The 25642-nt window shown below is 38.7% G+C and overlaps 1 protein-coding gene and 1 non-coding gene across 2 annotated transcripts in view; one reads left to right on the top strand and one right to left on the bottom strand.

Moving 5' to 3' along the window:
* Positions 1–25642, top strand: part of LOC136045458 (macrophage mannose receptor 1-like) — a 28004-nt gene that overhangs the window by 1632 nt on the left and 730 nt on the right. The window contains exons 2-29 of the mRNA XM_065731332.1: positions 133–531; positions 2873–3046; positions 3651–3815; positions 4710–4826; positions 5726–5875; positions 6924–7106; positions 7283–7437; positions 7650–7763; positions 8573–8688; positions 9420–9568; positions 9948–10147; positions 10536–10657; positions 11547–11634; positions 12363–12507; positions 13008–13043; positions 13135–13304; positions 14144–14211; positions 16284–16384; positions 16699–16841; positions 17531–17645; positions 17745–17893; positions 21077–21179; positions 21677–21909; positions 22744–22909; positions 23040–23192; positions 23527–23643; positions 23862–24029; positions 25257–25298. Of these exons, the coding sequence (XP_065587404.1) occupies positions 133–531; positions 2873–3046; positions 3651–3815; positions 4710–4826; positions 5726–5875; positions 6924–7106; positions 7283–7437; positions 7650–7763; positions 8573–8688; positions 9420–9568; positions 9948–10147; positions 10536–10657; positions 11547–11634; positions 12363–12507; positions 13008–13043; positions 13135–13304; positions 14144–14211; positions 16284–16384; positions 16699–16841; positions 17531–17645; positions 17745–17893; positions 21077–21179; positions 21677–21909; positions 22744–22909; positions 23040–23192; positions 23527–23643; positions 23862–24029; positions 25257–25298 (4041 nt within the window). The remainder of the gene's footprint in view (positions 1–132; positions 532–2872; positions 3047–3650; positions 3816–4709; positions 4827–5725; positions 5876–6923; positions 7107–7282; positions 7438–7649; positions 7764–8572; positions 8689–9419; positions 9569–9947; positions 10148–10535; positions 10658–11546; positions 11635–12362; positions 12508–13007; positions 13044–13134; positions 13305–14143; positions 14212–16283; positions 16385–16698; positions 16842–17530; positions 17646–17744; positions 17894–21076; positions 21180–21676; positions 21910–22743; positions 22910–23039; positions 23193–23526; positions 23644–23861; positions 24030–25256; positions 25299–25642) is intronic.
* Positions 19531–19602, bottom strand: TRNAM-CAU (transfer RNA methionine (anticodon CAU)). Its single transcript has one exon. It is a non-coding gene; the product is annotated as a tRNA-Met (tRNA).

Here is a 25642-nt window from a genome sequence, read left to right on the forward strand (position 1 = left end):
TCATACTGGTGATAAAACTCTCTGGATTTCTTTCTCTGAATTTTTGTTACAACAGACTGTCATATAGGGAGAAAATGACTTATCTTCTATAGCAACTCTCCTAAAAAATTGCATTCTGATTTTGCTTTATAGATAGCGTAATATTCTTAATGTATAATGAAGATAGCAAGCTCTGTGCCCAAGCTCAAAACAGCAGCTCAGTCATAACTGCCATGTGTGATGAACACAATGAGTTGCAGAGGTTCAGGTGGATCTCAGCCACACAGCTCCTGAGCATGGGGATGAAGCTGTGTCTGGGAGTGCTCGCCAAGGAAGATGAGGCTGCCATCACATTGGAAACATGCAACAGGACAAGTGAGCTTCAGAAGTGGGAATGTAAGGATGAAGCACTTTCAATCCAAGGCAAGAATTTGTTTCTCAGCTATGGCAAAGGGAAGGGGAAGAAAATCAGGTTGTCCAAAGGATCAGACAAAGGAAGCCAGTGGAGAATCCATGGAACTGCAGACAGTATATGCTCCAGGCCCTATGAGGGTGAGTACTGAAAATTATTTTCTATATTTATAGGTAAATTATCTGCCCTTACTTAAAAGGATTCAGCTGCCTGCTTTTCATGCAGCAGTCGTTGTTATAGCACATCAGTAATATAGCTCATTAAAATCAGCTTAGCAATGCAACGAAAAATGTCATGGAATCATGGAATAGCTTTGGTTGGAAGGGGCATAAAGGACCATTCAGTTCCAATCCCTGCCATGGGCAGGGTTGCCCTCCACTAGACCTGATTTCCCAATGCTCATTCTTGAAATTCCAGGGATACACAACTTCTGTGGGCAACCTGATCCATTGCCTCACCACTCTTTGAGTAAATTACTTCCTCCTAATATCTAATCTAATCTTCCCTCTTTGAGTTTAAAACTTTTTTTGTATGTCTTATCGCTAACAGACCATGTAAAAAGTCTCTCTCCATCTTTTTTATAAGCTCCATTTAAGTACAGGATGGTCCAGCTCCCTCAATGTTTCCTCATAGGGTAGATGCTCCAGCCCTCTCTGCATCTTTGTGGCCCTTCCCTTGACCTACTCTGACAAGAATGTATACTTTTCTTCCTGCTGGAGAGGAGTTCTGTAGAGAGGGACCTGGGTGTCCTGGTGGACGACAGGTTGACTATGAGCCAGCAGTGTGCCCTCAGGGCCAAGAGGGCCAATGGCATTCTGGGATGCATTAAAAAGAGTGTGGCCAGCAGGTCAAGGGAAGTGATCCTCCCTCTCTACTCTGCCCTGGTGAGGCCTCACCTGGAGTACTGTGTCCAGTTCTGGGCTCCTCAGTATAAAAAAGACAGGGATCTCTTGGAAATAGTCCAGCGGAGGGCCACAAAGATGGTGAAGGGCCTGGAGGATCTCCCCTATGAAGAAACACTAAGTGAACAGAGTCTCTTTAGCCTTGAGAAAAGAAGACTGAGAGGGGACCTGATCCAGGTTTATAAATATCTGAGGTGTGGGGGACAAAGTGGTGAGACCACACTCTTTTCAGCAGTGTGTGCAGGCAGGACAAGGGGGAACGGACAGAAACTGCAGCACAGGAGGTTCCACATGAATGTGCGCAAGAACTTCTTTACAGTGAGGGTGATGGAGCACTGGCACAGCTGCACAGGGGGGTTGTGGAGTCTCCTTCTCTGGAGATGTTCAATACCCGCCTGGATGCCTACCTGTGTGACCTGGTGTAGGGAACCTGCTTTGGCAGGAGGTTGGACTCGATGATGTCTTGAGGTCCCTTCCAACCCCTATGATTCTATGATTCTGTGATTCTGCCCATCTTAAAGAGTGTGATTCTGTCACATGGAAGAATAAATGGTTTGTGAAGAAATAAGAAAGGAGAATGGGAATTCTCTTTGTACACCAAGAATGCAGGGAGATGGTGTGGGTGGAATCTGTGACTGTTTCAAAATCAACCTGATCCATCTGTGGGAGAAATGGTGAATTCTGTTATATTTAACTATTTGTTGTTGTTCTGACTTGGTTTGACCAGGTGCTGCCTTATAAGTTAATTTCTAGTTAACATCTGTTTCATTCACTGCAAAAGTGTTTATCTGGCGTTTCCCAGCCCCAGGAAGAAGAAAAAGCATAAGAAGGCAAAAATAAAGGCAGGGCTTTAAAGTTTTAGAATGCCTAGCACTCAGACAGGAGTGCTGCAGCATTCAACACTGGAGAGCTGGATCTCATTTTCCTGCTTATTATCCTGCTTGGGTTACACAAACCTAGCCTTCAGGCTCAAGTGTTCAATGAACTTTTTGCTGTAACACTGGTAGGGTGAGAGGGTAAATAGCAAGAGATGAAAATCTTTGCCCTGCTCTAGAACAGTTCTACCTGTAATTAATTTTATCATAATTTTGTTTAGATACAGACCAATTAGATACTGGATGGTTACTTTTGAAGAGAGTCGAGTCACTTAAAAATTTAAGATATTACATCCTCTCATGTGGACTAATAATAATACTCTGACAGTTCATTTTCAAGCTTCTTCAACCATACAGAGAAAAGAAAAAAAAGATCCTAAACATCATCTGAGAACAGAAATATGTGCAATGTGAGAATATGAGTCATGAGACAATTGTCCAGACATGGCAAGAAATAAATTTGACTGATTTTTTTTTCTGAGGTCCAAATCAAGAGAGGTAATTAGGAGTTTGTTGCCTTAGCCATTATCTACCAGCTAGCACAACAGTCTTGAAAGACTTTGTAGCAATGAAGTGGTGACCTGCTTTCTCCACATCACCTCTTGCACGGCTAAACTGCACTCATGGAGAGATGCTTGTGAACAAACCCTGTTGTCAATATCAGATACCAAGTGACTGCTACTGACCTATATTTCTCTCTGTAGATATGTATACACTGGGAGGAAATACTTTTGGTGCACCTTGTGTGTTCCCTTTCAAGTTCAATGGTAAATGGTTTGCTGAGTGCATCCATCGGTCTGATGCTGCAAGCCCTCTTTGGTGTTCAACTACTTCAGATTTTGATAAAGACCAACGTTTTGGAAATTGTCCATCAAAAGGTAATTTATTTACAGATATTTCAGGAAAGGCATTAAGTAAAATTTCATCCCCTCTCACAGTCAAAATCTTCTCAGGATGTAAAAGTAGTACTGGACTGCAAACTGGATTCTGAGTAACCTAATTCATTTTTAAGCTGTGCAACTGAAAATGGAGCATCTGCTCTTCACAATTTCTCCAGCTGAGATGAGGAGACTGATATATGAAATATATTGTGAGAAAGGTGTGTGGGACTGATGGAAAAAGGCAGAAATAAGTGCTTTTGAGGCATTTTGTGTCAGGTAATGTATAGAGTAAGAAGGGTTCCAAAGTGAAAAAATCAGATGGAGAGACCAAGATTTTCTGCATGGGGAAAAGGAGGTTAATGTGGACTGAACTGCGAGGAAGCAGATGAGATATAAATGGAAAAGAAAGTGAGCGTAGAAAATTGGGATTTGTAAGAAGTAACTCCTTACGTTATAAATGTTTTATTTGTATTGAACGCACAAAGTGTATAAGTGGGGCAAAACCTACCAAACCAGATGGCTTCAGTCTTCACTGAATACTTTACTTTTTACATTAGCAAGTATGATTACCTTGACAAGTTGTGTTTTTCATATTTTGTAGACACCCTCCACAAAGACTTTTGGAAAACAAATCCTTTGACTGCAACCCACTATCAGATAAACTCAAACTCTCATTTGACATGGCATCAAGCAAGAAGAAGCTGCCAGCAGCAGAATGCAGAATTATTAAGTGTCACAAATCTTCATGAAGAAATGTTTTTATTAGGTAAAGCAAAAAGTTACTGTCAATGGTTTATGGGCCGATTCGTCCTGATTCCATGATTAATGAGGTGGGAGACCTATGGACCCATACCCAGGGAAAGGGGAAGGGAAAGGGAAAAAAGGAAAGGAACAGGAGATGGGCCCAAGAACAAAACAATGGCAACAATCTAAGGAGGAAAATGAATCTACCGAAGAAGATATTGGAATGTAAAATAACACAATATAATACAATATAATTGAAATTGAAGCTAATAAATCAAATAAAGTGTGTGTGAGAGAATGTCTGAAACTGAAGGCCTTATGCTAAAGCTGAAGGTGAGACAACTAGGGAACCTTTACTACTGAGATGATGGACAAAAGAAGCAGTCTTGGGACTTGTGTGCAGATTTATCTTTCCCTCTGAGTGGAAAAAAGGAATGCAAAGTCCTCTGGGGTTTGTAGTTCTCTTCTGAGAGCCAGGTACCTGAAAATTTGTCAGTTTACAGAACTGGAGCATTAACTCTTTAATTACCAGTGCCCTACATGATGTTGTGATGTGGAATATCAAGAACAAAAATCATAAAACCATGACAGTTACATACGAACAAGTACATCAATGCAGTTAAAACATGCTTTAACATGGACAGTTATATTCACAATTTGAAAATAAGTCCTAGTGACGTTCTTAAGAAAATTCACTTTCTGACAAAAAAAAATTCTTAAATAATTAAAAAAAAATCTAACCTATATATAAAAGATATCTGTTATGACTTTTTTTTTTTTTCATTTTCCCGGTTATAAAAATTTAATTCAAGTTTTCTTTAAGAATCTACCAGATGCATATAATTCTCTCTCTCTCTTTCTTTTTTTTTTCTTTTTTTTTTTTGTTGTTGTTGTTTTTGTTTTTTTGCACTTGTAGGGCTAACTAGTGATCTGAGATTCAGTGCCAAGCTCTGGACTGGTCTTGTCAGACGACTTGACAGCAGCTGGGAATGGACTGCAGGTAGTCCTTTCAGATATGTGAACTGGGCTCCGGGTGAGTGCATTTTTCAGAAATGATGATCAGTATTTGTGTCAAAATTCTTTTCTGCAGAGTCCTGTTACCTGATTCCTTTTCGTTTCACATAATTTTTACAGATTACAAGTACTTACAGTAAAGATAGGGTATTACAGTAATGGGATCACACCATAGATGGCTCATCATTGTTTCTCAGTTTCCCAGAAAAAGCAGTTAGCTCGTCCAAGAAAACCATTAAAAACAAGCATTTGTACCTCATTCAACGTTTGATTTCCATCTACAGTTTTCTCATTACAGATATTCAAACCAAGCAGAAACCTCATGAAAGTGGTATATAGAGAATTTCGAAAGAGAAAAAAGCTAAAGAGAAACACTGTACAAATATGTTTCCAATTGCTTTTCTTAGGTATTGCTTATGACATCTATGTGATGAACTTCTAAAAGTTTCCACTATATTTTTTCGAGATGTAATTCACCATAGTTCATGTTGCCATAGTATGTAATTTCATAACAGTTTTGGTGACAGGGAAATCCAAAGGGTGAGCACTTGCGTGGAATTCCATATAAATTTTACATCAATTTTTTAACAGCAAAGGAAGTAGAGTTTTTTGCAGTAGTACCAACCCACAGGGAGTTGTGCCTTAGCTTAATTTTTATGAAGTGTTTTTCTGTATGTTGCAGTATTTCAAACACCCTCATTTTCTTGAATTGTGCATGGGAGAGGGGAAATTCTCATATTTGCAATGTGGACCCTCTCAGTGGGCTCATAGGTGTCCCCTCATTACCCTTCCTAGGAATTCTGACTCTGTAGAATCAGACACCAAGGCTGTTGTGGCTAAGCATTCATTCCTGCTGTGAGATGAAAATGTTCAGTGTTATCAGAATGATTCTCTGTATGTTGTGCCTCTTTTCTAAAGGAAATCCCTCTGAGGAGCTTATAAAAATGTGTGGAACCTTTCAAGGCAGGAATGGCAAATGGGAAAACGTGGCGTGTGATCAAAAGCTGGGATATATCTGCCAAAAGAGAAACTCTTCCATTGTGGATGACACCTCCACTGTTCCCTCAGGTATGTTGTGTCCTGCGAAAAGATGTGAGCCAGAACTCATGCTCCCTCTAGTCTCTCTGGCCTTTTCTGCTCTGTTCTGAAAGGAAAATACTAGACCTTGGTGCTGGCACCTTTGTCCACCTGAGTTCTCTTTTCACTGAGGGTAAAGTAGCCTTTTCTATGGGAAGAAAATGGTTAGCACTTGGGAATTCCCAGCCTGCCACTCCCTCTGCTCTAACTCCCTCAGCAACACATATGATAGTACAAAACATTGTTCTCTGGGTTGAGGATTTAATGGCCCACCCTAAATACTGTGGCTGCGTCCAGATAGCCTACTGGGAATGGTTTCTGACCCATGCTTACCTCCAGACCCATGCTTGGATGTTGACCAGGGGAATGTAAGCTTGTATATATCAGAGCTGTGTCTGGGGATTGTGATAAAGACTGAGCAATGCGACTGATCCCAGCTGTACAGTGGGCATGCCTCCTGTGTACATCTCCAGTGTACTGGATATGAACCTTTAAAGAAAGGAAAGGTGGTTGATGACCCTAAATTCACACTAAGGAATAGGCTGTATAGGCTGTGAAGGAATTGCACTTCATTTCTGCGCAACTGGCATTTCTGGTATAACATGAACATGTCTGGGCCTTTCTGTGTATAATATGGGCTGTGCCAGGAGCTTCAAGTGACTGCCAAATATCTGGTGCTCCCAGAAAAACAAACAAACAAACAAATAAACAAACAAAAAACAACAGAATAGGCCCTGTGGCTTTATCCAGAGCCTTGTGGATGGGAATTTGACATAGAGTATTGACCTTTAAGTTTGCCTATCAAATTAATGAGTATTTATTTAATCTTCTACAAGAGCTTTTGGGTAGCTTCCAGAACAATATTGTTCTGACAGAAATATGTTTTGCATTCTTTTTGGCCCTCCTACCCTTGTTTGTCTTCTCTACCAGTATGTAGTCCAGTATCTCAGTGAGTTTCCAGTACAGGTTATTTTCTTCTTGATTAGCAGAAAAGCACTCAGCAGAACTTCCCACTAATCATTTGAAATAATTCTTTTAGGTGACATGAAGCCTGTTAAGTGCCCCAAGGAATGGGTAGCCTTTGCAGGTCATTGCTATAGAATTTACAGAACACCCAAAATATGGAAACAAGCCCAATCGTCTTGTAGAAAAGAAGATGGAGACCTGACAAGTATTCATAATGTAGAGGAGTACAGTTTTATAGTGTCTCAACTTGGGTACAGTGAGTATTCCCACAAGACATTTTTTGACTGGAATTATACTCTCTTCCTGTTACTCATGTAATCATTATAACCATTATCTTACCTGTTAATTTGTTTACCTTTTGAAACTCCTTGTTCGGTAAATGCTGATGTGAAACAGCATAGCTCAATTTTAAGATTAACTTTGTGTTTCCAGAGCCAAATGACGAGCTGTGGATTGGTCTAAATGACTTCAGGTTTCAGATGTATTTTGAATGGAGTGATGGGACACCTGTGACATACACCAAATGGCATCAAAGACAGCCGACCCACACACCTAATAAGGCAGACTGCATTGTTATGAATGGGGAGGTAATAATCCCTTCTCACTCCTATTTCTGATGAAATGTGGCCCTGGATTCCCAATCTGGGAGGTTTGGAGAAAGTATCCAGGCATGGAAATGCTGAAAAAATGTACACTATATGAAGAGAGAAGTGGTCACACTTAATAGTAAACATTCATATAGAACCTGTATTTTCTTTAGACATCACTTCTCTTTGTGGTTTCTTCTTGTCTTGCTCAGGATGGATTCTGGGCTGACAGGACCTGCGAAGCAAAACTCGGTTACATCTGTAAAAGAAAACCCTTGGCAGAAGAGTCAGGGGAAGCTGAAGTTACTTACCCAGGCTGCCAAAAAGTAAGTGTGAAATAAAAGCAGTGAAAGGCCACTGCATCTCACTTTCACTTCCATCTCTTCTATGATAGCAAGTAGCCTAGAAGTCAGTTATTGCAATCCGGGGACTCCTAGAAAACTGCTATTTTGTGCTGATACTTCTTACACTAATAGGGATGTTACTTCTTTCTGTGGATAAAATTCGAAACAACTTATCTTTTTCTCACTTACTCATGCACTTCATTCTGCTCCCTCCCAGTGCAGAGCTGTTCCCTTTGCCCCCAGCTGCCTCTCCCTGCAGAGTACTTCATCACCTTTGGTCTGAATCCCCCAGGTTGCATGGAGCCATCTCGGTTCAATCCACCCATCACAGGAAGCAGGAATACTGCAATATCTGAGCCTGCTGTTTTGCATTTTGATTACAGTTCTATTTAAAATGGCATAACATAATACTATGGAGAAAGAAAAATAATGTTTTCCATATTTTAGTTTCTCCATCACTTCCTTGCTAGTGTCATCTGAGTTATGAGCAAAATTTTATATATATATTACACAAAAGCAGAGCTGGCATTACTGGATTTGTTGAGCTGAGGCTGTGAGCTCGCTTTGCAGCACCAAGTTGCAGCTATGACCCCTTTCTGACAAAAGTACTTATCAAGGGGCAAGAAGCAGTGTTGTGGCTGCAAAGTTGTGTTTGATTATCCTCTACATTCCATTTCATGGCTTCTGAAGTTGATTTTGGTGTGGGATGTGGTGTTAATGTGGCTTTTAAAGGAGTTCTGTGCTGAGCTATCTGACAGTTCCCCTTCCATATCTCTTGTGTGCACTGACAGGGCTGGATAAAACATGGCTTTTACTGCTACTCCATTGGGCAGCTACCAGCAACATTTTCAGAAGCAAAACTTATCTGTGAAGAAAATAAAGCTCACCTGGCTACTGTGACAGACAGGTATGGAAATGTAATCTTGTCCTTTCAGACACGCAACCAAGCCAAAAAATTCATTTCACTCTGCAGTTATTAATAGTGTTTAATGTGATACCACTCCTTTGGTGGAATGCTATGTCTTCAGTATTAACATTCAAGCTAGGCTGCTACCCACCCACATCCTTGTTGACCCTGGGAATAAAGATTTGAGTCAGCCCCTCGACAGCCCCCAATTATCAGACTGTTTTAAAACTCACTGAAATGAACTAAGCAGATAAATATGAAACTATTTATTCCTTCTGGATTTGAGTTTTTAGCCTTTTCATCATAATAGGAAGATCTGGAAATGTGTTCTTTTTAGAATAATTATTTTATCTAGACTAAAAGGATTTAAAGATCTAAGCCTTATCTTAAAGCACAGTAAAGCACTCTAGCACTGATATATACAGGATGATTAACATAAATACATTAACCCAAGTATTGGCTTATATTGCTCATTGTATAGCACAAAGGGAGAATAGAATCACTTTAAATCATGAGCATAATTTACATTACCTAATTGTAAAGTAAAAATTTGTATTATAATGAGATCTATGAAATTGAGACCATGATCCTTGTTTCAGTCTATGCTTATTTTTCCCTGCATAATTAACAGATCATCTTAACTTTACCAGATTTACTGCAATGAATTGTTTAAAGAAATGGGAAGATTACAATAAAGCTTGATACACCACTTTAGTACTTATTCTTCACAGATATGAACAGGCTTTTTTAACTTCTATAATTGGATTCAAGATAGTAAAATATTTCTGGATTGGACTCTCTGACATGGAGGAGCATGGGACGTTCAAGTGGGCTGGTGGGGACCCAGTCATCTTCACCCACTGGAACATGGGAATGCCAGGTAGGCACCAGAGGTGAGGAGTTTATGCTCTGGGGAACCAACAATTCAGGGTTTAGAAACTACAGGATGGTTTTTAAACAATTCTGACAAAAATATTCAGAAACAACCATGCAACTTCTGTTTGTACTGAAGCTGTAGTGGCTCTTTCCAAGAGGCCACCTGGGATTACATACAGACGCTGCTGTCATTCATTCTTTCGTCTCTGCTGGTTTTGATATTTTGTTAATCCATAGTATAATATAAAAGGAGCTTTTTTATGACTTATTTTAACTACTTCAACATCCAAACACAGTGGGACAGGTAGCTTTTAGTAGAGGGTACGTTTTGAGAAGATGCAGGTACATGTCAGTAAGGTTTTAAAACTTTATCTCTCGTGAAGGAAGGGAGCCAGGCTGTGTGGCCATGAGAACAGGAACTTCAGCTGGATTATGGGATATTCTCAACTGTGAAGAAAAAAACTTGTTTCTGTGCAAGCAGCTGGTGGAAGGAGTGACCCCACCACCCCCTCTGACGACTCCTCCTCTCCCATCCTGCCCAGAGGAATGGCAATCCATTCCTCAGAGCAGCTTCTGCTTCAAAGTAGGTGTGAAAACTGAAAACAAACACTTGTAATTTCAAGTAAGAATATGCTTCTTCTATGCACGGAGGGTGGATTTTATTCTGCTTACCCAATGGGTAATTTGCAGTTACGTCTCTCCAGACATAACCTGGGTGGAGCATCCTGAGATGCTGGAAAGGGCTGCATGCTGGTGGAATTGAAGTTTGGAGCTACCAGGATTCTGAGGTGATGGCAAAAGCAAAGCTGCAATAATCAAGTTTGCTAGGTGACAATACAAGCAAGGTGTCACAACTAAATGGCAAGTGATTGAACTAGAGGCCAGAGAACTGAAGGAAAAGAGAGGCTCAGGATGCTGTTTCTGATTTACCATAATATCTGAGACTGTATTTAACTGAACACCTTTTACAGCTTTTTCAGAGAGGAAGGGAGAAAATGGAAACATGGTTTGGTGCAAGAGATTTTTGCAGAGCTATTGGAGGAGATCTGGCATGTATCCACAGTGAAGAAGAGCAAAATCTAGTATCTAGTTTGTAAGTATCTGCAAAATTCATTGTTTAAGCATAAGAAAGAAAGCATTTTAAAAAATGAGCATTTCGTAGGACATGAGGGATTTCCAGTAATCAGTTTCTACTTTGGAAAGACAATATGTTTCTCTGCAAAGCATAAACAGGTAGAAGCAGAGGTAAACAGGTAGAAAGGAGTGAGCAAAAATGCTTGTTGTCAGTCCTTTGGGTAGATTCATCTATGTGTGGGAGTACCCTGAACACATGTAGAAATGAAAGAAGGGCCATCAAAATTACTTTCAACTGAATTTAGTTGAAAAAGAGAAATCTGTTGTAGTTGACCAGTAGATTAAATAATCTTGATTGAAATAATATTTTATGCTGTGAAATGTATTTATCCTTCTTTAGTTAAGGGGAAAAAAATGGAGACTAAGAGAAAGACTGGCCTACTGATGTGTTTATATAAATGTACAAATCAAGCAAATGAGTACTGGATGGTCTGGGTTTGAAAACCTATGTTTCTTTGTGGGACAAAGACCTTAAAATTTTCATTTAACTTAGTAATTTTGGCAATGTGATATTTGTGATTTGATTTAGTAGTTCAATGGGTAGGGATGGTGATAGGAGGATGGTTGGACTAGATGATCTTATAGGTCCTTTCCAACCCAATGAACCTATGAACCTATGTGATCCTTCCTGTGCAGCTGTTTCCCTGATTCCTATCACATGCAGTACTAGGGTGTTTTTCCCCACATGAAAATGAAATGATTACTTTACATGAATTTCTTGAGTGGTAATTGATAATTGAGTGGTGGTAATTGGTAATTGAGTGGTAAGTGCCTAAACTTTGATATGACATATATTCTCCATCTCTCTCTCACTCACTTGTTGTCTATATTTGCACATCATCATTCAGAAATAGAGACTATCGTCATTTGTCCTTCTGGATGGGTTTAAATGCCTTGGACTCTGATGGAGGATTTACATGGTGTGATGGTTCACCAGTGAGTAAACAACTTCTTGTTCCTACTCCTTTTCTAATACTACACACACATCTTGTCAAGCTTGTACAAACCACAGATGACTTTAAGTTAATTTCCCAGTTCTGATCTAGGAATTAGTCTTTATCTTCTGATAGTTCACAATCATACATAGTAGTATAACATTTATAGCAATGAAATAACACCAGAGATAATGGAATATTCTATTTTCTCCCTTGGTTTAACCCATTCTGGTTGTACCAATCTCTATATTCCCAATTGTCATTTACTGTGAGAAATGTATTTGTTTGGTCAAGCTAATCTTTTTTGCCTTCACCCTCTGAAGCAACTCAAGGTCTGCAAGGCCCAAGTCTATATTATGGCAGTTATGGATGTCTAAGTTAGAAACACCAAGGCAGGAGGAAGGGATCTGAGGGAAGTTCTTAGATCCTACTTTCCTGAGCTTGGCAGAAGAGCTTCATTTCTTTACATATAAAGAAGGACAATAGTTTTTTTTTTTGTTTTGTTTTGTTTTTTGTTGGTTTTTTTTTTGGCTTACTAGTGTTGGCCTATAGATACACAGAAGAATCATTAATGCTATACAGCGGTCTTGTGGTCATGTCCTTCTTGCAGAGTTTGGAACAAAATTGTAACGTGGACCATGAAATCAAATTAAGTGCTTTCTTCTAAAACAAGTTAAAAAATGTTTTGCTTCAATAGAAAATCCTAAAAAAGCTGTGTTTTCACTATAGGTAAATTTTCAAAAATGGGCAAATGGAGAACCAAACAATTATGATGGAAATGAAAAATGTGGAGTGTTTTATGGCTATAATGATATGAAATGGAATGATATGTTTTGTGAACGTATGCAAGACTATATTTGCCAAATAAAAAAAGGTAAGTTGAAGACTTTTTTTTCCTTAAAAAGTGTTCAGAAACAGTTTAGAACATTCTCTCTAGGTCAGATCACATTACATGTATTAGAGGCAGCTGCATAATGAAACGGATGCCTCTAATACACTGAAATGTAAGTGTATGTAATACAATGAAACACTAAGTGAATTTCAATTTAAATAAAAGCAGTTGAAAACTTTGATTTTGTCCATGAGATATATGTATGAGTTTGGCATGTACATGCAGTGTGTTGAGGAAATGAAATCAAGTAGCCTAAATTGTCTATGGTTTATATAAGCTTAGCTCTAACATAATAGTTTGCTGAGTGTAACACATTTTCTCAGATATTCTTAGAAATTCTGCGACAAAAATAAACATATGCGTATACTCTAGATTTCATTTTATTGCTGGAAATTAAAATGCAATGGTATTAATGGCATACATATATTTAATTAAAAATTTCTGATATATTTAATATATTCAAGTATTGATTTACTTTACAGGAGCAGCACTGAAACCAGAACCTACATTCACTTTTGGTAAGTCTTGTACTTTCAGTACAGGAAGAAATTTTCATACAAGGGTGTTAATATCTATAATGAACACTCTACTTAATGTTTCATATTGCAGATTATGAATATGTTGTTAGTGAAGATGACTGGATCATATATAATCAGAAGGAATATTACTTTAGCAAGGAAGCAATGCCTATGGAAAAGGCAAGGGACTACTGCAAGAAGAGAGGTGGTGATCTTGCCATCATTGAGAATGAAACTGAAAGAACTTTTCTTTGGAAATATGTAAGAAACTCACTTCACTTCAAAAAATGAAGTTTGTTCTCCACCAACGCCTCTTTTTCAGCTAGCTTCTAAAATATTAGAAAGTGGTCTTCATTCTAAAACATCATAAATCATAATATCAGTGCCACCTGTCAAAAATTTAACTATCTAGCAACTTTAACATCGCAATTATTTATCAGAATAATTATTATGTGTAGAAAAGTCCTCTATTTCTTTACAAGATCACTGCCAGAGTGCAACTTTCAGAAACTCTGTTCCATTTAGTAGAAAGTTACTTACTGAGTAGAACTGTTTTTTACCTAATTTAAAAGAATTAAAAAAAAAAGAAAAAAAATCCTTATTTTTGTCAAAATAGATCTGAAATTTTCAAGAAAACGTTTGAGCCAGGCTACTTTCCAATAGGAAGTGAATAACCTAGTGATTATAGTCTTCTGTAAATAGATTCTAAACTATTAAAAACAAATACAGTTCCTTCCTTAAACACTAAGCTCCATTATTTACTAGTAGCTTTTTGGCAATTTTCCACTAGGTTTTTCTAAAACTCTATGGTTTTATTTATAGCCCTCTTAAGATATTTTTTTTTAATTTTGTTTTGTTTTTAATCTTCTTAATACAGCAGTTTGTTCCATTTCCTTTTCATCCCATTATGCTTTTGGTTTTAAGATGGGAAATTGGATGATAATTTTGCATTTTGCAGTTCAGACACATAATCTCAGCAACTCCCTGCACACTGCTTGCTACTGGTAGAAGTGTAACTTAGTTGTTTTCGAGCGCTTGTTTATTTGGAGTCTATTTTCATACATCTAATTGAAACTTCTGTGTGTGTGTGTGTGTTTTAGACTTTTTACAAAGATCGAGGAAATAACTTTTTTATTGGCTTAACTGTGAGCCTTGACAAGACATTCCGGTAAGTGAAAACATTAAGACTCATATGTGATGTATGAATATTTGGCAAGGCTGTTTCTAAGAGGCTACTGAGACCTAAAGGCTACGGCCATATTTAGACATAAAATTTTAAAGTACAATTCCTATTCTCAGAGTAGCATTTCTATTATATTTTCATAACCTATTTCCTCTTCTAGTTGTAGACCCTGTTTTTGTTTTGTGAGGCTAAGTTTGCTCACAGTCAGTGTAGTCTGAGTTAACATGTGCACTCTCCTCATTAAATGTGAGACAAGATAAGATCAAGGTCACTAGAGATGTTCCAGATGGTACTTGAAGACAGTATTAAATATTCAAATGATCAAAACCTTCCTCTGCCTTCACCTTCTGTCTTTTTGTAGTGTCTTCTTTGGGTATTTCAAGCTTAGTCACATGATTCTCTGCCACATTTCAACCTTTCTTCTGTATTCTCAGGATGTCTTTCTTGTCCACAAGCCACAGACACTCATCTCTATGGAGCTGAGAGAGTCTAACCTTCTGAAGCTTCTGCTTCACCCTCCTGTCCAATACATAGGAAAAAAGCCTCACTGATTGTATTTACTGCCCCTCTAATTTAATCCTTTTTTTCTGGATGATAGTACCACTTTGTCAGAAATCATAGAATCATAGAATGACTCAGAAAGTTATAGAAAGATAGAATAGTTTGGGTTAGAAGGGACCTTAAAGTTTGTCTAGTTCCAACCCCCTGCCATGGAAGGGCCAACTTCCATGGATAGAAGATCAGTTTGTCCAAAGACCTGTCCAACCTGACCGTGAACATTTCCAGGGTTGGAGTATCAACAGCTTCTCTGACCAATCTGTTCCTGTTCCACCACTCTCACAGTAAGGAATTTCTTCTTAATATCTAATCTAAATCTACTCTCTTTTAGTTTAAAGCTGTCTACCCTTCTCCTACCACTATAGTCTCTGATAGTCCCTCTCCAGCTTTCAATAGGTTCCTTTTAAGTACTGAAAAACTGCAATGATGTCTCCTTGGAGCCTTCTCCAGGCTGAACAATGCCAACTCTTTCTGCCTGCCTTCATAAGAGAGCTGCTCCAGCCCTCTGAGCATCCTTATGGCCCTTCTCTGGAACCATTACAACAGGTCTATGTCCTTGTTCTGGGGACTCCAGGTCTGGATGCAGTACTCCAGATGAGGACTTACAAGAGAAGAGCAGTTGAAGACAATCACCTCTCTTGACCTGCTGGCCATACTCTTTTTGATGCAGCCCAGGATACAATTAGCTTTCTGGGCTGCACATGTGCATTCCTGACTCATTTTGGCTCATGTCTTTATGACATTCCTCCCAGTTTATTGTGTACTATTTTTTCCTATCTGACTCGGGAAGATTTGCAAGTGAAAGCAGTTAGGCATTCTGTTACATTCTTTATTTGTAGTCTACTGGCAGGAACATGCATACTGTTGCTTAGTCTCCCAAACTGGAAAAATACTGAGTGGCCTGGAGCTGATGTTGCCTGAAGGCAGAGTCTCTACTTGACTGTGCTTCCTCCAGCACTCTGAGGCTTTTTAAATGTTTTTTTTCCTAAGGTATTTTTGAGAATAAATTTGTGAAATTTCCAAAGTAGGAAGTATTTCTTGCATAACTGAAAGCAATAACAATATATATTAAAGATTTCTTTTGTTTAACAAAATGGTTCCTAGTATGTGATTCAAGGATCTCTCTTACCCTACAAGATGTTCTATTACTGCTTTGGCCCCAGGAAATTACTAAGTTAGGCTCATGTTTCTGCATCTGTGCGCCAGGTAAAGCCAGGCCCAGTGGTACACTGTTGTATTTTTAAGTTATTAATGCTCAGAGACAAAGAAAAGCTGTGACTTTGAGAAGACTAGCTGAGACCCAGTTCAGACCAACAGTATACACATTAGACATAAAGATATATATTTTTAATGATTTCAAATGAAAAGTTGTCTTTTTACCAGAAAACAACACATGTTTAAAAACTAGAATATAGAAAACAAAATTCCAAGGTCTAGTATGTTCCTCACAAAGAAATACTACCCTAAGAATTATTATTCTTCCAAATCACTTATTTCAGGTGGGTGGATGGAACTACTGTAAACTATGTTGCCTGGGCTCCAAATGAACCCAACTTTGCAAATAATGATGAAAACTGTGTGATCATGTATACCCAAACAGGTGAGTGCTGTAACAATATTCAGTCCTTCATGGTGTGGTACAGGCTTAAGAGAGCTGAATGCTCAAGTCTGGGTCTTCGGAGATCTGCATTAGATTTTAGAGAGGTTAATTCAGCATTTAAATTACAGTGACCCTTTGGAAATATCCTGAATTTTGCTGTAAGCCTTAATATTTCCAAGGAGAACATACAGAAAAATTACTACTTATTTCAGTGGAGAGGGAAATATGGTTCTACTTTCTATGATGGATTTGTTAAAGGAAAGTCACTCTTTATTTCAGTTGTCATTTTGTCTTTTATTCTGATTTGCTTTAAGGTACATGGAATGATCTCAACTGTGGCAGTGTTGAGTTTTTCATCTGTGAAAGGCTTAACAGTACTGTTCGTCCAAGTATTGCTCCCACTGTACCACCACCCAAGGGTGGGTGTCCAGAAGGCTGGCTCCTCTTTGATAATAAGGTGCAGTATGAAAAGTCAATATACTGCATTTTAAAAAGAATAGAAATCGTCCTTGGTTCAGGTTTTAAGTTGAAGCAGTGTTTTTGTTTAGCACAAAATCTATTCTGACCATGTGTATTTAATGACCCTAAAAATAAGATTCCTGAAATAGAGATTATAGTCTGTATTGGGGTCACAATTGATATGAAAGAGATCGTGTGCCATACAAGGAGAATGCTTCATTCTATGTTTTTGCTATTATTTAGCATTGCCAAAGATAGTTGAACAACTTTGTTTCTGTGGGAGAAACAACTTCAGAACAGTTGTACATTCTCATTTACTTTGCTGAGCTTATCTGGCTGTAACTGCCTGGACACTTTTTGACCTGTGTGTGTTGTTTTCTGAGGTCTTAGTCATTCCTTACTCAAAATCAAGCCTCAGAAATACTGTGGAACCATTGCTTGAACTCAGTTTCCACTGAAATTTTTAGACTAACGTATTCTTTCTTCTGAATGGATGCTAAAATATGCAAGTTTTCCGGTATGCATCTTCTCTTTCAGAAAGACTTAAAGGCAAACTAGAAAGGACAGTTAAATCTCCTTTTGGTGTAAAATATCTCATTTATCCCACTTGTTACAAACAGAAATGCTTTCACTGGAAGCTCTAAGATGCCATCCAACTTCAGCTGTGGCACACTTCTTTCTTTTCAGTGTTTTAAAGCATTTGGCCTTAATGAAAATTATACCCTGACATGGCATGCTGCACGGAACAATTGTATTAGTTTTGGAGGAAACCTGGCTACTATCTCAAAAAAGGAAAATCAAGGTATAAAGTACAAATCTTTTGATACTAGGTGAGACATCAATTGATCACGGAGAAACAGATTATAACATTTTCATTCTTTCTTTTCAATCTTTTCTTCAGCTTTCCTCATGTCTCTCTTAAAAACTACTGCAACCGATGCCTGGATTGGACTGAATGACATAAATCAGGAGCGTACATACTTATGGACAGATGGGAGTCCAGTTTACTACACGAATTGGGCAAAGGGTTCACGAAGTTACTATAGTAAGGTAAAAAATTTATTGGGATCACCTACTCATTATCAAAGAATCGTAGAATTGTAGAGTAGAATAGCTTGGCTTGAAAGGGACCTTAAAGATCATGTATTTCCAAACCTCCTGCTGTGGGCAGGGCTGCCATCCACTGAATCAGGCCGCCTGGGAGCCATCCAATCTAGGCTTGAAGCCCTCCAGGGATGGGACATCTATAATTTCTTTGTGCACTCCAGTGCCTCACCACAAAGTTGCTCTTCCTAACATCTATTCTAAATTTAATGTAATCTGCAAACTTGCTGAGGGTTCACTCAATCCCACTGTCCCAGTAATTGATAAAAATGTTGACAATGGACCCCTGGGGAACACCACTCATCACTGGCCTCTACCTGGATATAGAGCTTTTGACCACAACACTCTGGCTATGACCATCCAACCAATTCCTTATCCACTGAATAGTCCACCTTTCAAATCTATCTCTCCAATTTAAAAATATGGTTGTAGAGTGGGACCATGTTGAAGGCCTTTTGCAAGTTTGAGTAGATAACATCAGTTGCTCTTTCTTTGTACACTGATACTGTCACTCCATAGTAGAAGGCTACTAGATTGTTCTGGAATGATCTGCCCTTGGTGAAGCTAGTCTGCCTGACTTGGACCACTTCCTCATCTTGCATGTGCCTTAATGTATCTTCCAGGACGATCTGTTTCGTGATCTTCCCAGATGCAGATACAGCACCTGTAGTTTCCCTGGTCTTTCTGCCTGTCTTAAAAATGGGTAGTAGACCTTTGGTTTTACCAGGCACAGTAGCATGTTGATATCACAAATGCAGGCCTGTGGCAAGCAACAAACCTCTAAACAGATTGTACAGATGACAAATGGGTGTTTCAGTGGCTCTCAGTAAGGACTCTCCAATTGCTAACACCTTTTGCACATTTTTTGCCTGCATTGGTTACAGTATGGGTGGTGGATGGAACGGCTTTGTGTTGCTGTCATTTCTTGGGTTTTGAATGTTACCCATGCCTTCTCTTCTTTCCAACCCCAGAGCCTTGCATCTGTTGCACTGGGGCACTTAGGGGCAAGAGGGAGACTCATCCTGCTCCAAGCAGAGACCAGGACCCATTCCCCTATGTCTTGCAGGTTTTGTGGTTTGTCTCCTCAGGGTTTGAAGCTAGCTTAGCTTCTTTCCCTTGCAGGGACTTCAGACAGGGTTGTTGGCCTGCCTGTGTCACTGCACAATATCACACATTAGTTTCTGTCTCTGGTTCCTGAATACTACATTCCCTGGTGATTTCCTTATGCAACCCAGCCACTTGCTCAAAAAGTCTGTCAAACTGGACACACTTGCCCAGGGTTCTGCCCTCACACCCTAGGAGAACTTCCAGGTTCTGGAGTTCCCCACAACTGAAGATATGGTCATCTTTCTTCACTCATTGCGAGGGTCTGTCTGCCATGTCACTGGCTCCCCAGTCTGGGTTTCCATCTCAGACCAACCACTGTGGCCAGTGGTCACCATGTGTATTTTAATAACGCTATTCCCAGAAGACACTGAGAGAGTGAGATCTGCCTGGTGCCCTCCTGGTCGCTCCCCTGAGTGCATCTTGGAGTCTGACTGTTAAAATGAAGTTACACTGCTTTTAAATGTCAAAAGTGCTGCTAGCAGAGGATGGTTTCGATCCATCGACCTCTGGGTTATGGGCCCAGCACGCTTCCGCTGCGCCACTCTGCTGCCCTTATTCTAGGTTTGGTGGATAAATAAAATGTACTCCAGCTGTATTTTGCTGTAAGGTTTCCTTTCTACAATTTTTGTGATGATCTTGTTGCTTCTGAAAGCAAAGTAGACATGGGAAAGGTCCACCTTCAGACAATTTTTCTCAATCTCTTTGTTTCATCGTGCTTTTTGTATAAGTCCAGGCAGGTGTTCGGAAACATTGTGAAAAACAGCAATTTCCCTCCTTTCATCATGATTGATCAGGGGATTCAGATAAACCATAGCAGAGCAGCAACTGTGTAATGAAGTGGTACAGTGAGTGTTATTTAGATGTGATGAAAATATGTGGAAAATTGTATATGCTTACATTTCTTGGTGCTAAGCTTAGTGAAATAAATGCATTGAATATAGTCCTCCAAAGAAGAATATAGATCTTCCTTGCTCACATTTCTCTTCTCCATCTATACCTTCTAATAATTCTTCCTTTTGAAAGATCTCTTCTGCATACATTTGAAACTTTCAATTCTGCTGCAGCATTTTGTGTTAAATTACAAGACAAAATGGAGTGTTTTTCAATACTTTTAAAATTGCTAATGAAAAATATTGGGATGATAGCACTGTTTATGTATTCCTGTGCTGGCTGTACCTCTATTTCTCTGTTTCTCTATTTTTCTATCTCTGTTTCTCTATTTTTTTTTCATGACAGAATTGCTTCGAGTCTGGCTAAACCAGGCAATGTTTCTGGAAGGTCTGAGCTCTGCTGCCACCCAGGCCAGTCTCTTCAGGACCTTCCCATCTCACACATGAATATGATTTCTGTAGAAGGCTGTGTCTATCTCCCTGCACAAGTTTTTCCCAACATTCTGTCCTTCTTTCATAGCCGTGACTTGGGCTACTCTGAGGGATTTTGCTGCAAGATTATGCTGATACAAGGGAGGGAGAGCTGCTGCTTTCTACTGCATAAAGATGGAGGAAACTGAAGAAATGAAATTGGGGCACAAAGGGTTGAAGAAGTGTACCCCACAAAGGATAGTTTCTGGTGGCTGCCAATGTGCTTCTATGTGGTGGTGACTACTTTGACTGATTTGTGCAGGAAGAAGGTCTTAGCTCTCTAGGCAAGCTTCATTTTGCTGAGCTTCTGCGTAACTTACAAGAGAGCAACAGAGCTCAAATGTCCTGTGAGCCAGAGCTACTTCATGCACACACACACATGCAAGCACAGAGATTGGACTGTTCCAGATTCTTCTTCCTGCCTCTGCACTGTGCTTTGTAACTTCGTCCATCCTCCGCAAACTTCGGAATTCTAGAGCCTGTATATAGATGGTTGTTGCCACATTACTGCTTCTTACCATTTCTTACATGAGTCATATAGATGGCCATAATTTTATTCAGATGTGTACCTGAGTGTGATAGGAAAATGTATATCCAGTAGGAAAAGGAATGCTTCCTCTTTATCCATATCTTTTTCTCACTGATCTCATTTCCTCCACAGGATGACTGTGTCTATATGAAAAAGAACCCTATTGAACAAGCAGGGAAATGGAAAGATGAAGACTGTAAATCAAGCAAAAGCTACATTTGCCAGAAGAATACTGGTGAGCTTTCTTTAAGCATATTCTAGAATAGCTTATGTATTATGTTTGTGTCAAACTCATGTTAAAAGTGATATTTCCGTGTTCAGTGTCATTTTAACTGAAATTAATTTGCCAGTATCTCTTGCATTAGGATCCATTTCAACAAGCACACATACTGTTTCCAGCAAGAAAAACTCCATCCTGTTATAAGAATCAGAGCAGTAAATTAAAAATAATGATAATGATAATAATAAACTATGGATTATCACATATTTTATTATTTTTAACAGTCAGGATGGAGAGAGTGGGAACTGTCAAGATCGTTTCTGACGAGAAAAGTTTGTCAGAGAACATAAAATCATGCCTTCATCACTGCAGTGCTAATTGGGAATCTTTATTTGTTATTGCAGTCTCTCTGAATTACTTGACTACTCTGATACACTAGATCTTCTTTTAATGTGATGATATGTCTAGCCAAGATAAAGCTTCCAACTTAACTTTTTGTTTATTTGTTGCAGACCCTAACTTGCAAAGTTCCCAAGCTGTGGTTCCAATGTTTGGCTTTAACAACTATGGTGATGACCGCTATGCAGTCATCAACTATAAAATGAACTGGGAAGAAGCACAGAAGAATTGCAAAGACCAATATGCAGATCTTGCCAGCATTTTGGATCCTTATGTTGAATCTTACTTGTGGTTACAAATACTAAAGCATGGAGAGCCTGTATGGATCGGTCTTAACAGCAATATGGTAAGTCAATGAAATGGTCATGACAAACATACCTGTACTTCAGATCAGCATAGATCAACCATATTTACTGCTCAGAGGTTGGTCGGATCCACTGCTGTGGCCTCCATTGAGACTGCTATTAATCAGATCCATGAATGCTTGGCAGTCATCAAAGTCTTGCTAAGATACTTGACTTCCCTCCACTTGGGAAGTTTTAAGCAGGAAGAATGTATCAGGCTGCACAGGATGGGGTTAACAGAGCCATAACTGCAGCTGTTGCTGGTCATGGTCTTCAAATAGTGGTAAAATTCACTGAGAAAAGTATATGTTGTAGAGATAAAACTACTTATATGTAGTGGCTGATCCTTGCAATGCAGAGGTCTATGCATGTGTCCCATGAAAAATGTAGTCAGTATTTCTTGTTACAGTGGAACTTCTGCTTCTTTTTTTTTTTTTTCTTTGCTTTCTAAAAATACATAAAAGCTTCTGTTAGAGGAATGCTAACAAAAGTTTCCCTGCAATTTTTGTTTGTTTTCTGTGCATATTTGGACTCCTTCAATAAAATCTTCAGTCACATATTCACTTTTGCAACCACAAAATGCCCTTTGTCCATTTACTGTATAAATCATATAGTATGAATTGAATAATGCAGATTGAGTAATGAATGAATGTCTGTAGGACTACTGTCCTATCTGCTGCAGAGAGCTGAAGTTTAGTCACGACAGAGGAAAAATTATGTTCAAGAAATCGTGATTTTGACCTCTCCTAACTTTTATATACCTTCAAGTGTAGTCTTAATTTTCTTTGAATCTAATTCATGTATGTGACATGATCTTTACTGTCATTTGCTTTTAGACTCGTGGCCTTTACATGTGGTCAGATAGAAGGAGGAGTAGATATTACAATTGGGCCAGTGGAGAACCAAATAAGAATGCAGCCTGTGCCTATTTAGATTTGGATGGTTTTTGGAGGACAACTTCTTGCAATGAAACATTTTTATCTCTCTGTAAACAATCTGATGGTAGGTTTTGAATAGAAGAAATGCATTTAAGAAGACTGGAATATCAAGTCCTGTCTTTCTTTCAGCAGGAGCAATACATGTTTTCCTTGGCTTTTAAAAACCCACTGAAAGCTGTACATCTCTTTAACAGAGTTAATTCCTACTGAACCACCACAGCTTCCAGGAAAGTGTCCTGAAACAAAGCATGATAGATCTTGGATTCCCTTTCGTGGCCATTGCTACTATGTTCACACCAGTTCTGAAGTAAGCTGGCCTGATGCTTCCATGTCGTGTATTCAAATGGGTAAGTGTTTTTTAAGAGAGCTGCTCTGAAAGTAATTCCTTCTGTTTTACCATGTCAGCTCATGATGACAGAGGTGGACACTGGTAAAGGTTGAACTTTCCTGACACTATATTCCATTACATTTTATGTGCAATGTAATAATTGAAAACTCGGGCTTTAAAGGGTTCCTCCTTTCCCCCTTCCCCTCTGCCTTCTCTCCTTCCCACTCCCCTCCCTTCTCTATTCCCCTCCTCTCCCATCATCTTTTTTTTTTTCACAATTGTTTACTAAAGAAAAAAAATATATAGTGAGAAGTATTTATGAAATTTTATGTATTATTTATTTGATATTTTAGGTGCGTCTCTGGTTTCCATAGAAGATCCAGCTGAAATGAACTTCCTTTTACTTTACTTGTCTCCACTTGCAAGTGATATCAGAAAATTTTGGATAGGATTGTTCAAAAATATTGAAGGTAATTATTTCATAATGGCCCGGAAGGGTAACAAAGTTAACTTTGTGCACAGCTTGTGAGCATTTAAATTTGACATGTTTGTTCCCATCTAAACAGCCCTGTGTGTTATAAGAGTGAAAATGATAATGTATTTAACCAAATAATAATTTCCATTTGCAATGTCCTTGGGCCTGGTAGACTAGAAATATTCCTCCACTTTATTCACTTTTTAATTTTAGGGGAATGGATGTGGACAGACAGAAGTGTGGTAGAATTTGTCAACTGGGAGAAAGGAGAGCCTACGATGATGTATGATGAACACTGTGTGGACATGGATGTCTCAAGTGGAGCCTGGAGGAACTATTACTGCTCTGTTGACCGCAATTTCATTTGTAAAATCCCAAAGAGTGAGTTCTAAATTCTATCTACTGAATTATTTTGCAATTAGTAGTTAAGTTGCACCAGGCCTAATTGAACACGCACTGCATACTCTTTGTATATGGATATCAATGCATGTGCATTCAAGCTGGGAGTAACTCTTGTTGAGAAAAATAATGAGGGAGAAAAGCCTGAGTCACTTTTTTATCTTCTCAGTTAAAGAGCATTGATTTTTTTGGTATTGGCTGTGCCAAGAACATACCAGTTGGTGAGAGTGAAGAAAATTACATTAGAGTGCAAGAGGCACTAGATGAAGAATAGATGACTAGGTTGGTGATGAGAAGACAGGTGGCTAAGCTGAGAGGCAGCTGTGCAAAGACACTGAGCTTCTGAAGAAGGAAAGTAAGGGCTGACAGTTGGACTGATACACATGAAATATGCTCAGTTTTACTGGATTGCTAAGCAGTGCCAGTTGAGGGTGGGCAGTGTAGCCCAAATAACTTCTGTGCTGACCCAGGCATGAGACCTACCAAGACTGCCAAAGAAAACAATATGTTTTATTTTTAATGACGGCCTTGTGGTTTTTGGTTGAATGTGTCACAGCCTGAGGTGAGGCCCCTGACATGCACAGCAGTTCTTCATAGAGTGTGAAGGGAATAAATCTGCATATGCATATGTGGAGTGTGCCACATTTTCTCACATCAGCTGGGAAGTGGTTTGAAAAGGCAAACAGATCCACTTCACACATTTAATTCACGCAACTTGAAACTAATTGAATCTTCTGTTTTCAGATCTCTACATACTGCAGTAGAGTCATCCATGCATTCTGAAGGGCCAGCCTTCTAGTCCTGACAAGAATTTACTGCATCCCAAGCAAGAGAGAGAGGAAAAATAAATTATCCAAAAATACAGCTTAAATTCTTTTAAGTGAAAATGTGCTTTTCAGTTATTCAAATGTAAAAAATTGGATTATTCAGTGAGAAGGACAGGTACTGTGGTAGTGTGAAAACATCCACCTCCCCAACCAATGAAAGTGTTCAAAGCAGTTTACAGTGAGAGAACGATCTGGAGTTTTTATAACAAACATGTTTAAATTCAACAAGAATTTTTTGAGACAATGTTTTCATATATTTTTCATCTCCATTAAATAAAATTTAATAGGAATACAGAATAACGATTATGCATATTGTATGTATTATGTATTTGGATGGCTACTTGCAAACTGTGTATAATATATATATTTTTTAATTTTAAAGTTATTGAAGTTGAACCAACCCATGATTCATCTGTCAATCAAGGTAGGTTTTATAAGCACATTAAAAATATAATTCAATAAATTACAGACATTCATTATTTATAAGTAAATGAGTTTCATTGAAGTACCCATTTAACTATCTCTGGTGATTTTATTTAAAACCTATTTCAAAGGAAAATGTTTATTGTCTTATTTATATTTTTCTTCTTTTTGAATAAACTTTATTGCAGCATAATGATACCTTTGAAAGAAATGTAGGAGAGATTTGGCACAGTTTTGCTCTGTCCATCCAGAATGGGTGTCAATTTTGAGTATGATTGTCCATTACTTTTCTAGTTTACCCAGCTGGATTATTTAGGGAAATGCTTGTTTGCAATAATAATTTCT

This window comes from Cyrtonyx montezumae, unplaced genomic scaffold (genome assembly GCF_038088225.1).
Source record: "Cyrtonyx montezumae isolate F1298 unplaced genomic scaffold, pur_monq_1.0 scaffold_14, whole genome shotgun sequence".
NCBI lineage: Eukaryota > Metazoa > Chordata > Aves > Galliformes > Odontophoridae > Cyrtonyx > Cyrtonyx montezumae.